General features: G+C 34.7%; 1 protein-coding gene across 10 annotated transcripts in view; it reads right to left on the bottom strand.

The window, feature by feature from the left end:
* The window catches only part of Gphn (gephyrin), a 420,062-nt gene that overhangs the window by 82,083 nt on the left and 323,956 nt on the right, over positions 1-14,023 (bottom strand). For all 10 annotated transcript variants that reach the window (XM_029484276.1, XM_029484280.1, XM_029484278.1 and 7 more), the window contains one exon: positions 6,550-6,687. In XM_029484276.1, the coding sequence (XP_029340136.1) occupies positions 6,550-6,687 (138 nt within the window). The remainder of the gene's footprint in view (positions 1-6,549; positions 6,688-14,023) is intronic.

Here is a 14,023-nt window from a genome sequence, read left to right as displayed (position 1 = left end):
CAGACCTGGGAGACTAGCTCTCTCCTGAGTTTCAGTGGTTAGAGCACTCTCTGCAGGCAAGCTCTCCTCTTGCAGGGAAGGTGCCCAGATATCTGGCGTTCGAACCTGCCTCCTGGCAGAAGTTGTGTTCCACTCACCAGAGGTCCTAAGATCCCGTGGAGAGTCTTGTGGGGACTTTGGGGGTGTCCACAAACTCCGCGCCCAAGGTGCATGAGTGCTGGCCTAAATGTAGAACTTTTAAAAATCTAATATTGATAAAACTTGAGTCTATTAATTAAAATGTTACTAAAATCAATTATTCCTTTTTTCTTCTGAGATAGGGTGTTCCTGTTGCCAAGTTAGGCCTTTAAGCCATGATCCCCTGCCTTATCCTAAGTGTAGGATTTCAGCACCATATCTAGCAACACTTGCTTTTTGATTAATAATGTATTTTATCAGAATTGCTTAAATGAGATTTACAATATGCTTTTATTTATATTTGTGTGTGTGTGTGTGTATAAATACTATGGGAAAATTACAGCTTGGTGATACAGATATCTGAAAATACATATGGAGAGCTGCCTGGTGAAATGCAATTTTTGGAGATTAGGAACATCACAGTTATTTTTAGGTTAGATTATATACATTTACAGATCACAGACATACAGACAGTAGCCCCGTTTGTGTTCAGGTTTACTTTTTATAGTGAATTGTTCACCACTGACAGTTACTTAAAACATTAAATGAAAATTCCAGAAATAACTCAAAAGCTTAAAACTGTGCAGTTCTGAGTCCATTGAGGACATTTTATATAAATTCACTCTGTCTTGCCTACGACGTGGACTAGTCTTTTGCTCCTGAATATTCACAGTGCTGTATTCCTAGTAGAGGGATGCAGAAAGAAGACTAAAGATAATCATGTATTAGGATAAAGAAACTGTAGAATACAGTAAGCTGTAGACATTTTAGAGTTATAATGTGGTTGTTGGCTAAAAGTGTAAGTATACCTAAAGGGAATAGTTTCAGTTGGCCATATTTGTAGGAAAAAAAAAATAGAAAAAGTTATAGCAAAGACCAGAAAAACCACTATACAACGTGGCCCAAGGAGTTACTTTAGACCTATTGTTCTGACCTGATCTGATGGTTGGTATTCTGTTCCAACCAGGATAATAGAATTGAAGGGGTGACTGAGGCTTTGTCTTCATTTGGTTGCCTTGGTGCTTAGTGTGCAGCTCTAGCCTTGGTCTTGATAGCACATAGCCAAGATGAGATCATTCCAGTGATTCCATTTGACTATCAACACCAACTTCTACTAATCCTCACTGCTGAGATTCATGCAGCTATACTTCTAGAGAATAAAACATCCCAACAGGCCCAGAAAAGGAAGTGAAAATGAAAAGACAAATCCACTCCAACAGATATGCAAAACAATAAACACAAAAGAATATGACACAGCCACCACTCATGGCCCATCCCCAACTGACTAGGTCTCTCTTAAGAGGGGGGGAGGGTATGGGGGACTTTTGGGATAGCATTGGAAATGTAATTGAGGAAAATACGTAATAAAAAAAAATTAAAAATTAAAAAAAAAGAAGGGTCACAGATGTGGTAAAAAATGTATGTTCACATATTAAAAAATAAAAGAGTATACAAACATACATATGTAACTACAAAGCCTGGGACAGGATTCAGAGTTTTACTTTTTAAAAGAATTAATGATCATACAGAAGTTTCAAACAAAGAAATGCATGGATTAAGGAAATCTATCCAAAACCTTGACAAAACATTATCCAAAGTGAATGTACAGGTAAAATTCAGCAACCCTTCAAAACTTATATAGAAAAGGACTACAAACAAATAGAAAACACAAACAAGCAAGTTTAGTTATACGTATAGTGATAAAGTAGACTTCAAACTAAAACTAACTAGAAGAGATTAAAAAGGAGCCCTAATTTTATAAAACAAACATTGCATGGTTAAAAAAAAAAACCCACATAGGTTCCAACACAATAATAGGAGGGGTTTTAAATTCTCTATTCTCAAATTTAGATAGATCTTCCAAACTACCACATTGTGAGTTCAGAGCTAAACTATATTATGGATCAACTAGACTTGATAAAACAGAATAGTCCAATTAACAAAGAATACATGTTTTTCTCAAAAGCACTGGGAACCTTCTCTAAAATCAATCATATAACAGAACACAAATCAAGGTTCAACATCATCATTATCATATGTGATAAAATTTGAAATCAACAATAACAGAAACTATAGAAACACAAATATTCTTGGAGACTAAATAATACATATTTGAATGAGCAGTGGGTCATCCAAAATATTAAACAGGAAACCAAAAAATCCTGGAGAAATATATTAATGAAAATAAGACCCATCAGAGTTGTAAAGAAGGCAAAATGGCCAGTGTAGGAGGAAAGTAACCAGAATGCATTTTATACACAAGTGAAATTGAAAATGCAAAATTAATTGACCAAGTCTCTGTTTGAAAAGAGGAATTCAATGTAAGGAGTTTTAAAAACACAATTTCCACTTGAACAGATTATTCTCATGAAAATGGAATAGAGAATTGGGGTGAAGGTGGTATGAAACTGCAAGGAACTTCTAATCCAAAAAGTTAATAATGACCCAAATAAAAAACAGTGGCAGTGTGGATAAAGATCAGGAATGCACTCAAGAGGTTGTAGAAGAAAAAGTATTGATGTAAAGGTAGAAAATTTAAGTTTAGTATCTGTAATGAAAACTTATTAGAAGGAAATATGTAATGAATATAGTGTTAGAATTTGTAGTTTAGTTAAGGTCCAGGCAGTGACAAGATAACAAAAATCACTTACTGATGGCACTTGAACTACTAACTTACATAAAGCCACATGAAATAAATATACAAACAATGAAGAAGGGACCAATAATGCTTATAAATGAATTGACAAAAGACAAGGTTACAAAAGAGTCATCTAAGAAGAGTAACTTTTCTGAGCTCACTCTGTCTGCCCGAGAAAATGGAGCAGTTCTATTTTTAGTCATCTTTCTTTACATATGACATTACTTAGCACCAGTCTTAATAGTTGTTTAGTCAATTTTGTTGAAAAAACTGAACTAGACCTTTATATATGTTCTGAACATCTAACAAAAATGTCTAGGTCTAATTATATGCTCTTGGGTATTAAAAGTGACTGTGTTGGATCCAGCTCAAAGGCTGAATATTAACTTGGTTATTATTTTTCATCATCATCTCTGGAAATATCTGACAAAAGCTAACCATTCATGCAGAGTTTATTAATTGTGATTGATCTGCTCTGATGAAGAGGAGAGAAGGCAGTTTTCTCCTGGTAGAAAATATAGTTATTTTTATACTTTTTCCTTGAAATTTCTGTGTCAATGTGACTTGGAACACAGAATTTGATTTCTCTAAGAAACCAATGTTAAGGGAAAGGACATTGAAATTATAGAAGTTCCTTGCAGTTTCATATCACCATCACACCAATTCTCTATTCCATTTTCAGGACTGGTTAGTTATTGTTGTTATGAATATATTAAAATTTTAATAATCTAAAGTTACATTTGTATTTTCCAAATATATCTTGGTATGCATTGTTAATAAATAACTGAATGGTATGTATTTAACAGTAAATACTTTCATTAATACCGACTTCTGAAAGAATTTCTGACATTTTCCTTATTCTAGTGTGTTTCCTAACTTTTATTTCATTTAGCGTAGAGTAAAATGAAAATACAGAAGACGTTAAATCTAAAAAAATGTGAGACAAAGATGTAGGATAAGTAGAAGCTGTTTAAACCTATTTTTATCTAAGCAGAGCCAGGACAAAGGAGTTAGAACATGCATGTACTATTTCACTAATTTCAGGTCTTTAACATCATTTGTTATGCCAGCTACCATTATTAAAAATATTTTAATGTTGGACCAGGAGAACATTATGTAACAGAAAGAATGTAAGTCTTGATACCTTACTCTTATTCCCTTTCTGCTTTTGAGTCTGAATTTCCTTGCAGAAAAATTAGGGTGTTGTATAACTATTCTGTAATGTTCTTTGCAGTATAAACACAGTTTTAAGATTCTATAAATAAAACTCTTTAGTCAGACACTTATTTCTTTGTGTGTGTATATATGTGTGAGTGTGCACGTGTCTGGAAGCAAGATGACAGCCGTGGGTGGTGTTCCTCAGAAGCTATCCACCTCGTTTTTGGAGACAGGGTCATTCAGGAGGACCTGAAGTTCACCAAAAAGGGTAAGCTGGATGGCCACCGAGTCTCCGGGACCTGAGTGTCTCCATCTTCTCCAAACTGGGTTCACAAGCATGTGCCAACACACCTAACTGTGTGTGTGTGTGTGTGTGTGTGTGTGTGTTGAGAACTACATTCTTATCCTCATTCTTGCACAGTCATCACTTTACTGATAGAACTATCACCCAAAAGCTAAAATTATTACTTTGTGATGTTTCTGTCTTTATGAAAACAACTAAGAAATATATTTCATTTGGTATATATCAATTAGAGAGAATATCTGTGTACTGTATGGATACATTACCTGTCAATTAAAAGAAAAACTATGGCCTATAGGAAGGGGTAAAATAGAAGGTGGGCTATCTGGAAGGCAGAAAGAATTCTGGGATAGAGCCAGGCATGGGAGATTTACCCAGGCAGATGTAACAGGAAGGATGCACGGTACCCGCACACAGGTAACCAGCCATATGGCAGAATGTAGGTTAAAAAAAAAGGGTTCTTTTAAGTTATGATCTAGTCACAAGCAGAGCTTATTTATATGGCTAAGGTATTTGTAAACATATTTAGAATCTGAGTGTTATTTATGGAACTATGGAGCTGGGAGGAAGAACCAGAACCAAACTTCTACAAAGTACAACTTTTTGAGAGGTGGGGTTTCATCACAAGTGAAGTACTCAAGAGCTTAGTCTGCTAGAAATCAATGTCAAAATAAAAATTGTCAGGCTATTAGAAATGGAAATTGATTAAACACTTACTATAGTGTCCCCCAAAGGCCCACTGTACCCAAGGTGGCACTTCAGTGAGATGTAATGGACTTTCCAGAGGAGAGGCTTTGCAGGATACTTTAGTCATTGTGGAGGGCATGTCCGTAAGGGGATTGGGGAATTCTGGCCTCTTCCTTTTCTTCTTACATTTTGTTTCCTGGCTTATGAGGTAAGTTGTTTGTTCTGTCACTGACTCTTGCCAAGATGTGATGCTTCATTAGAGGTTCAAAGTTCCAGGACCATTGATCATAAATTAGATTTTCTTAAAGATAACTGGCATAATGGTACATGCCTTTCAACTCTGCATTTAGGAGGCAGATGCAGGTGGATCTCCATGAATTCAAGTTTAACATGGATCACAAAGTCCAGCCAGGGATACACAATGAGACACTATTTAAAAAAACACCATTACCACCTCCCGGACCCCTCATCAATAATAACAACGATGACAACAAAACAAAAAGACCAAACAGGCATTTTTCCTTCTAAATCAATTATGTCTGGTATTTTTTGTTACAATGACTGACTAAGATAATAACATTTCCATTATCTTCTCATAAACTATTCTGAATGCCCTACCCTACTGGACTAGGAGCAAAAAACCCAATATATATGTGTATATATATATATATACATATAGATATATGTGTATATATATATATGAATATACACACACATATGAATGATATATATAAAACAGAAAATAGATCAGAGTAATTATTTAATGACCATAGAATAACATAGGTTATTTTTAGCTACAGATCCATCTTAGCATATGCTATATCCTAATAAACCATAGTAAGTTGAAAATACTATTAATTCAAAAAATGCATTTAAATGGAGCATGGTGGCATATGCTTATAATCTTAGCACCTGGAAGGCTAGTGCAGGAGAATCACAGATTGAAAGCCAGCCTAGGCTACATAGTGGTATCTTACCAAAAAAGGAGAAGCATTTGATATCTAATCTAGTCTATATCATCGTTCAATCATTTGATACTTGATTGCCCTGGGGATGTAGCTGGTTAGAAACTTCCAGCTTGTCTTTGTACCAGCACTATAAGATAATATCACATCACACATTACTAGTTCCAAACTATAAAAAATAGACAATGTCCAGAAAACTGTAATTTTCTGGACATGCGTTACTTTTAAACCTTTATACAGCTGAAGTTAGTTAGAAACTGAATGAATTTTCTACAATATATAGTTACAAGACAGGGTTACAAGTTATTTCCCACTCCTAACAGAGAAGTTATCCAATGGACTAAGAATTATCTTTTCTTTTCATGCTGACAGCACCATCTTTAGGGTATAGAACTAGTATTTTGGATAAAAAGCACAGATGTCCCTTCCATATTTTATGAAATGAAAGAGATCTATTATTTTATACTGACTATTATTAAGTAATACTAGTTTAATAGAATATAGAAACAGGAAAGAAGATTCTGATGGTGATAATGGTGAGTCAGCACTGTGCTTTAGAAACTGGTACATTCATGTTGCACGAGTCTCTCAGAAGACAAAGACCAAGACAAATATGAAAGTACCTCGGTAATTGATGATTTCTGTACCAAGCACCGGAGTCATCTCCAGGACTGTAATGAAGGCTTTGTCCATAGACGTCAGGGGAAAAGGAGACATGCGATGTCTTCTAGCCACCTTGGTGATATCTACAGCACTGTGACCTAAACAGAAGACAGTTAACTGAGAATAAGACACTCAAACACTGATTAATAAGGAAGAATGACTTTAAACATCTAAATGTCCAATTTCTGGGTCCTGGTGAGACACTATTTGTCCTGTAGCTGACACATGCTTGTAGAACATTAGATAAAATTAGAAATGTTATATATACCATGTACCAAAACTATAAAATTTAATGATACTGATAGATCATTGAGTGTTTACTATGAGTCAAGTAATCTTATAGTGAGGTACTAGTACCATTTTTTATTTACAGATGAAGAAATAAGCTTAGATGGAATTTATATTTTTGCTTAAGTCATGCAGCTGGTTACAGAAGAGCCAGGATGTAAGTAGTTTTGGCTTCAGGTTAGTATCTTCAACTACTGTACTAACCTTTAGACATTAATGAACTAGTTAGTAAAATGAATATATGTAAGATTTACTGGAATTGTTCTTTTTCCTGTAAAAAGTCATGGAATATTATATGTAGGTATTCACTTTGGCATTAATGTCATACATACAGAAAAACTGCTTATTTTATAACTCTAAAATCAATTTCTATCCTCCACTTTATATTTGTGTATTATCTAAGAGCTAGTAGATAATTTTTTTTTCAGGCTAGCAATCATCTAACATTTACTTGAATATGCAACAGACAACTCAAACCTAAAATTTCCAAAACTAAGCTCTTAAATTTCTAACTTCTTTTACCACCCATTGGATGTTTCATTATCTTCGAATTTTCAACTAAATGAATAGCCATTTTTTTTTTTTTTTACCAGTTTTATACCTGGGCAAGACAGTAAAAACATCCTTGAGTCTTCTCTTTCTGTTAAAACTATACCCAAACTAACTTTAAAATATAGAGTATGATCATTACTTCTCACTTCCATGGTGACTATAACAGCTGGAACATCATTTGTGTTCTGGTACCTGGTCTTATTCTATTCTTGTTCCATTGCTGTTTGTCTATCTCATGGTTATGTAATCCCTTTTAAGACGCAACATATGCTTATAACTTTCAAAGACTTGGAATTTCACATTATAATATTGAAGTCAATAAACCATCACTCCCATTATTCTTCTTTTAATATATATTAATTTTTTTCTTAAAGATTTATTTACTTTATGTATATAAGTATGCCATTGCTCTCTTCAGACACACCAGAAGAGGGCATCAGATTCCATTACTGATGGTTGTGAGCCACCATGTGGTTGCTTGGATTTGAACTCAGGACCTCTGGAAGAGTAGTCAGTGCTCTTAACCACTGAGCCATCTCACCAGCTCACTCCCATTATTCTTGTCTTTTAACATTTTTGGATTTGCTGTGGTCCAGCCATACTAGCTTCTTTTTTTTCAGCAATTGTGTCCAGTGTCCCTCACCTTAGGGCCTTTGTGCTGTTTTCTCCCTTGGACCACTTTCCTTCAAATATTATACTGCTACCTAGCCCTCATTTCTTTCAGTTTTTTGCTTGTATCATCACATCACAAGTTTCTAGGAATACTCTCTGTATAATAATACGTACTATCATTTTATTCCCATTTCCCTACTTTACTGCACATATAATATATAGATATTCAGAGTCATATATCTATAGTACATAAAAGTAAATCTTTGTTGAAGTAAAAAAATTGAATCATTTGATGATGGAAGCATTTCTTTCTGTGTGTATGGGGTTTCATGTATGTGCAAGTTAATTCATGTAGATGAACGTGCATGCTTTTATGAATGGAGACTAGAGGGGAATCTTAGGTGTCATTCCTTAGGAACCATCTATCTGGTGGTTTTTCTTTTTTTCTTTTTTTTCCCCTTTTGGGGAGGACTCTTTCATTAGCCTGAGGATCACTAAGTAAACCGGGGCTGACTGACTAGCAAGCTCCAGGGATTTGCTGTCTCCATTTCTCTAGCACTGGGATTACAAAGGCACCACTGGGATCAGGTTTTTTATACATAGGTTCCTGGCATCAAAGTTAAGTCTTTACGTTTGCAAGAAAATTTATGAATAAAACCATCTCCCAAGTCCCAAACACAGACTTCTTGATTACTACATCTTAATGTATGAATAACTTAGCTTTACCATCGGAACCCCAAAATCTTTGTAGCACCATGAATAAACAGAAAAAAGAAACAACAAGCACTACTGGTCTTCTAACTGGACACAGTTCCCTTTTTTCTTAGCCAGTTTTTAGCTGGGAGGTCTTTGATGTAACTCTGACAGCAAGATGTTGGAAGAAATCTCTGGGAGAAGACATTTTATTATAAATACTAAGATTAAAAGAAATCCTTCCAAAAAGAAGCTTTTATCCTGTCTTCTATCTGAAACATGGCAGGCTACTTGGAGGGACTGTGTTCATTATTTAAACCATTTTTTTAATTATGACTCTTTACATTCACAAATTTGAGTTGCTAGATAAGCCATGCACTGCTTTTCTCTGGACTTCTAATACATATATGAGAAATAAATAAGCTCTTATTTTTAAAAACTACTTTGTAATGATTATATATACCCACCCCTCAAAATACTATAGTTTCTGGTTGTTGTGTATCACTAAATGTTGTGCTTTTACCATGACTCTAGCCGCTGATCCACATATGCTCACTAGACTGACATAAAGGTATTATCTCAAACAATTTCCAACCTATGATTCAAAAGAGCCCCCTCACACATATAAAACTTCTTATACTATGTAACATTTCATCTAATACATAATAAATAAAATCACAGAAATATAAACTTCAAAGATGTTAGTAATTTCTTAGTAATATATCTGAGTAATGTTTTCTATTTAATATTGTAGTTTCAGGCTTAAAAATTGTGACTTATTACTCACAGTTGAAAATGTAAATTTATTAATCACCCACTTTCACTGAGGTCTGAGCTTTGTCAATCAAATATCTTAAAAACATTTTGTTGTAACTAGTATAATTAGAAAAAATAATAGTGTCTTCTTTCTCCTATTCAGTCATATAGATATGCAGACATCAACTTTGATCTTTTTGTGATACTATGGTACATCCTGTGTATAACCAAATAAGAGCCATCCTTCTAAAATGTTTAGTTTCTTACAATAGTACATTACATAGTTGTATAGGATTATTTTTGAACATGATTTGCAAATAGAATAAAAATGTTTTAGACAGAAAGTTTGATTATCAATGATAGCACACATCAATCAACACCCACTGATCAAGTACACTTTATAAACCAGACACAAGTGAGTTGTGATACACAAAATAATAAATACCCAGTCATGGAGAACATTATAGCTCAGCAGAAGGGGAAAGCAAACAGATAAGTGAAAGGGCAGTGAACTATTTGATTTATCTTTAACTACAGAGGCTGGTAGTTCTCTCTGTCTCTGTCTTGAGTTGCAGTGTAGGAATCTACTACCCATGATAAATCTCTCCCACTTAGAAACTACTTTGTATCTTGTTTATAACTTCTGGCACTTGCCTTTCCTTATCTTATGTTACATGTATTTAATATTTGTCTTATCATTGTTAGTATATTGTAAATATGACAGGAAAACCTATCTTATTAATTTCTATATCCCTTGCCACTTTTAGAATACTTTACATAGTATTCATATCTTTTAAATACCCGAGATACGACTAAAAGCCAAATCTTTAAAGTTCAAGCTTGGATGTAAAGAGAAAAATAGTGCCTTCTGCTGATGCTTTATCTCTCTAAGCACCTGATATTTACAGACTGGTTGCAGACCCATGACCTGCAAGTCCTCTTTGTTCCTAACCACTTTCCTCGATAAGTGTAGTTACCACCCCTCATCAAAGAGGCCTTTCTTTCCAGCAAATGGAGACCATCATAGAGAACAATAACTTGACATGATACAGAGATCAATGAATCATGAGGAGTGCAGACACATTGGAAAAATCTATAACACAGTTTCTGCATCGATGGCTCAGGGAACACTGTAGAAGAGGGATGGAAAGATTTTAAGAGCCAGAATACTAGGAAGTCTACTGAAAAATGGTCTTTTAAAAATGGTTGAATAAACAAAACCGGAACAATGGCAATATCGATGGATATATTAACATGGAAGTGGAAAATTTCACAGGGGTTATGCCCGTAGACAAAATACCCCAGGCAAGTAATAACTGACGAAAGAATAATTAACCTCTACCAAGGATAAGCTCCCTTAGTGGTTACTCCATACAAAGTGGTTACTCCATGCAACCAGATATGCCCCAAAACCAAATATGGACTCAGCAGGCTGTATTTATATATTTATATACTTACACTTTGACTTTTAACTAGGGAATTTACTCATAGCCAAGATAGTACAGCAAAAAACATAGTAGATGCTACTGACATGATGGGTCAGGCTCATGCTCATCTATTTGTATTGTAGGAATACAGTCCAGAAACATGGGCCTAGTGAATGGTACCACCCACATTGGGCTGAGTCCTCAAATGTCAATTAATAAGCAAGAAAATCTCTTACAGACATACCCACAGGCCAATACAATTCTCAATTTAGGCTCTCTTTTTAGATATTTTCTATGTTCTGTCAAGTTGACAGAGTTAACCAAGAAATAGAAAAAATGATTTTCTATAAGCAAACTCCATTTTAAGGTTCCAAATGTATTCTGATAGCTACCTTACAAATGAATATTAATGGTTTGAAAAAAAATCCCTGAGAAGCTATATTGAATTAACCCAAACTACAAAACAAATCAGACATAAAAAATATTTGTCCTATGAATGAAATTCAAGTATTTAAGAGAATATTATTGAACTTATCATAAGATTCCTTGGTGATATAAGCTAACAGACTGGATATGCAAGCAGAATCCAGCATTTTGCTGCAAACATGAAACACACCACAATGATAAAGACAAACACTACTTTAGAGTAGAAGGCTGGAAAAAAGTCTTCAAGCAAATGGTACCAAGAAACAAGCAAGAGTTGCCAGTCTAATATCCAACAAAATAGATTTACAACCAAAAGATATCAAGAGAGATGAGGAAGGATACTTGATATTCATCAAAGGAAAAATCCACCAAGAGAAAGTCTCAGTTCTGAACATTTATGTCTCAAATGGACCCACATTCATAAAAGAAACTCTACTAAAGCTCAAAACACACATTGAACCCCACACAATAATAGTAGAAGACTTCAAAACCCCACTCTCACCAATAGACAGGTCATTGAAACAGAAGCTAAACAGAGAGAGACACAGTGAAACTAATAGAGGTTATGAACCAAATGAATTTAATGTAGTTACAGAACATGTCAACCTAGAACAAAAGAATATACCTTTTTTCTCAGCACCTCATGGTACCTTCTCCAAAACAGACCATATAACTGGTCATAAAAACAAACTTCAACAGATACAAGAAAATTGAAATAATCCCATGCATCTGATCAAATCACCACAGACTAAGGCTAGACTTCAATAACAACAAAAACAACAGAAAACTCACATACCCATGGAAACTGAACAACTATCTACTCAATGATAACTTGGTCAGGGAAGAAATAAAGATTTTCTGTAGCTCAATGAAAATGATGACACAGCATACCCAAATTTATGGGACACAATGAAAGCAGTGCTAGGAGGAAAATTCATAGCATTAAGAGCCCTTGTAAAGGCCCAGGCTATTATACCCAGCAAAACTCTCAATTACCATAGATGGAGAAACCAAAATATTCCATGACAAAACAAATTTACACAATATCTTTCCATAAATCCAGCCCTACAAAGGATAACAGATGGAAAATACCAATCCAAGGAAGGAAACTACGCACTAGAAAAAGCAAGAAAGTAATCTTCTTTGAACACACCAAAAAGAAGATAGCCACACAAACATAAAAATAACATAAAAAATAACAGGAAGCAACAATAACTATTCCTTAATATCTTTTAATATCAGTTGATTCAATTCCCCAATAAAATACATAGAGTAACAGAGTGAATATGTAAACAGGACCCAGCATTTTGCTGCATACAGGAAATGCACCTCGGTTTCAAAGAAAGACACTACCTTAGAGAAAAGGGCTGGAAAACATTTTCCAAACAAATGGTCCCAAGAAACAAGCTGGAATAGCCATTCTAATATCAAATAAAATCAACTTTCAACCAAAAGTTATCAAAAAGGGTAAGGAAGGACACTTCATCAAAGGAAAAATCTACCAAGAAGAACTCTCAATTCTGAACATCTATGCTCCAAATGCAAGGGCACCCACATTCATAAAAGAAACTTTACTAAAACTCAAAGCACACATTGCACCTCACACAACAATAGTGGGAGAATTCAACACCCTACTCTCATCAATGGATAGATCATGGAAACTCAAACTAAACAGAGACACACTGAAACTAACAGAAGTTATGGACCAAATGGACTTAACATATCTATAGAATATTTTGTCCTAAAACAAAAGGATATACCTTCTTCTTAGCACCTCATGCTACCTTCTCCTAAACTGACCATATCATTGGTCACAAAACAGGCCTCAATAGATACAAGAAGATTGAAATAATCCCATGCACCCTATCAGATCACCATGGACTAAGGCTGAAAACCAAAAAACCAAGAAACTGAACCAAAACCAAAACCAAAACCCCCCCAAAACCAACCAACCAACCAAACAAACAAAAAACAAACAAACATACAAACAAACAAACAAACAAAAACCAAAAACCCAACAAAAAGCCCACATACATATGGGATTTGAACAACAATGCTCTACTCAATGATAATTTGGTCAAGGAAGAAATAAAGAAAGAAATTAAAGACTTTTTAGAGTTTTATTAAAATGAATGCACAAGATACCCAAACTTATGGGACACAATGAAACAGTGCTCAGAGGAAAATTCATAGTTCTGAGTGTCTCCAAAAAGAAACTGGAGCGAGCATACACTAGTAGCTTGACAGCATATCTGAAAGCTCTAGAACAAAAAGAAGCAAATACACTCAAGAGGAACAGATGGCAGGAAATAATCTAACCCAGGGCTGAAATCAATCAAGTAGAAACAAAAAGAAGTATACAAAGAATCAACAAAACCAGGAGCTGGTTCTTCGAGAAAATCAACAAGATAGATAAACCCTTAGCCAGACTAACCAGAGGGCACAGAGACAGTATCCAAATTAACCAAATCAGAAATGAAAAGGGAGCCATAACAACAGAAACATAGGAAATCCAAAAAAATCTTCAGATCCTACTATAAAAGCCTATATTAAAAAATTGGAAAAACCTGGATGAAATGGACAATTTTCTAGACAGATACCAAATACCTAAGTTAACTCAGGATCAGATAAACCACCTAAACAGTCCCATAACCCCTAGAGAAATAAAAGCAGTTATTAA

The sequence above is a fragment of the Mus caroli genome, chromosome 12, assembly GCF_900094665.2.
Source record: "Mus caroli chromosome 12, CAROLI_EIJ_v1.1, whole genome shotgun sequence".
Lineage (NCBI taxonomy): Eukaryota > Metazoa > Chordata > Mammalia > Rodentia > Muridae > Mus > Mus caroli.
The sequence above is the reverse complement of the archived record's forward strand: the minus strand, read 5'-3'. Positions and strand labels throughout refer to the sequence as shown.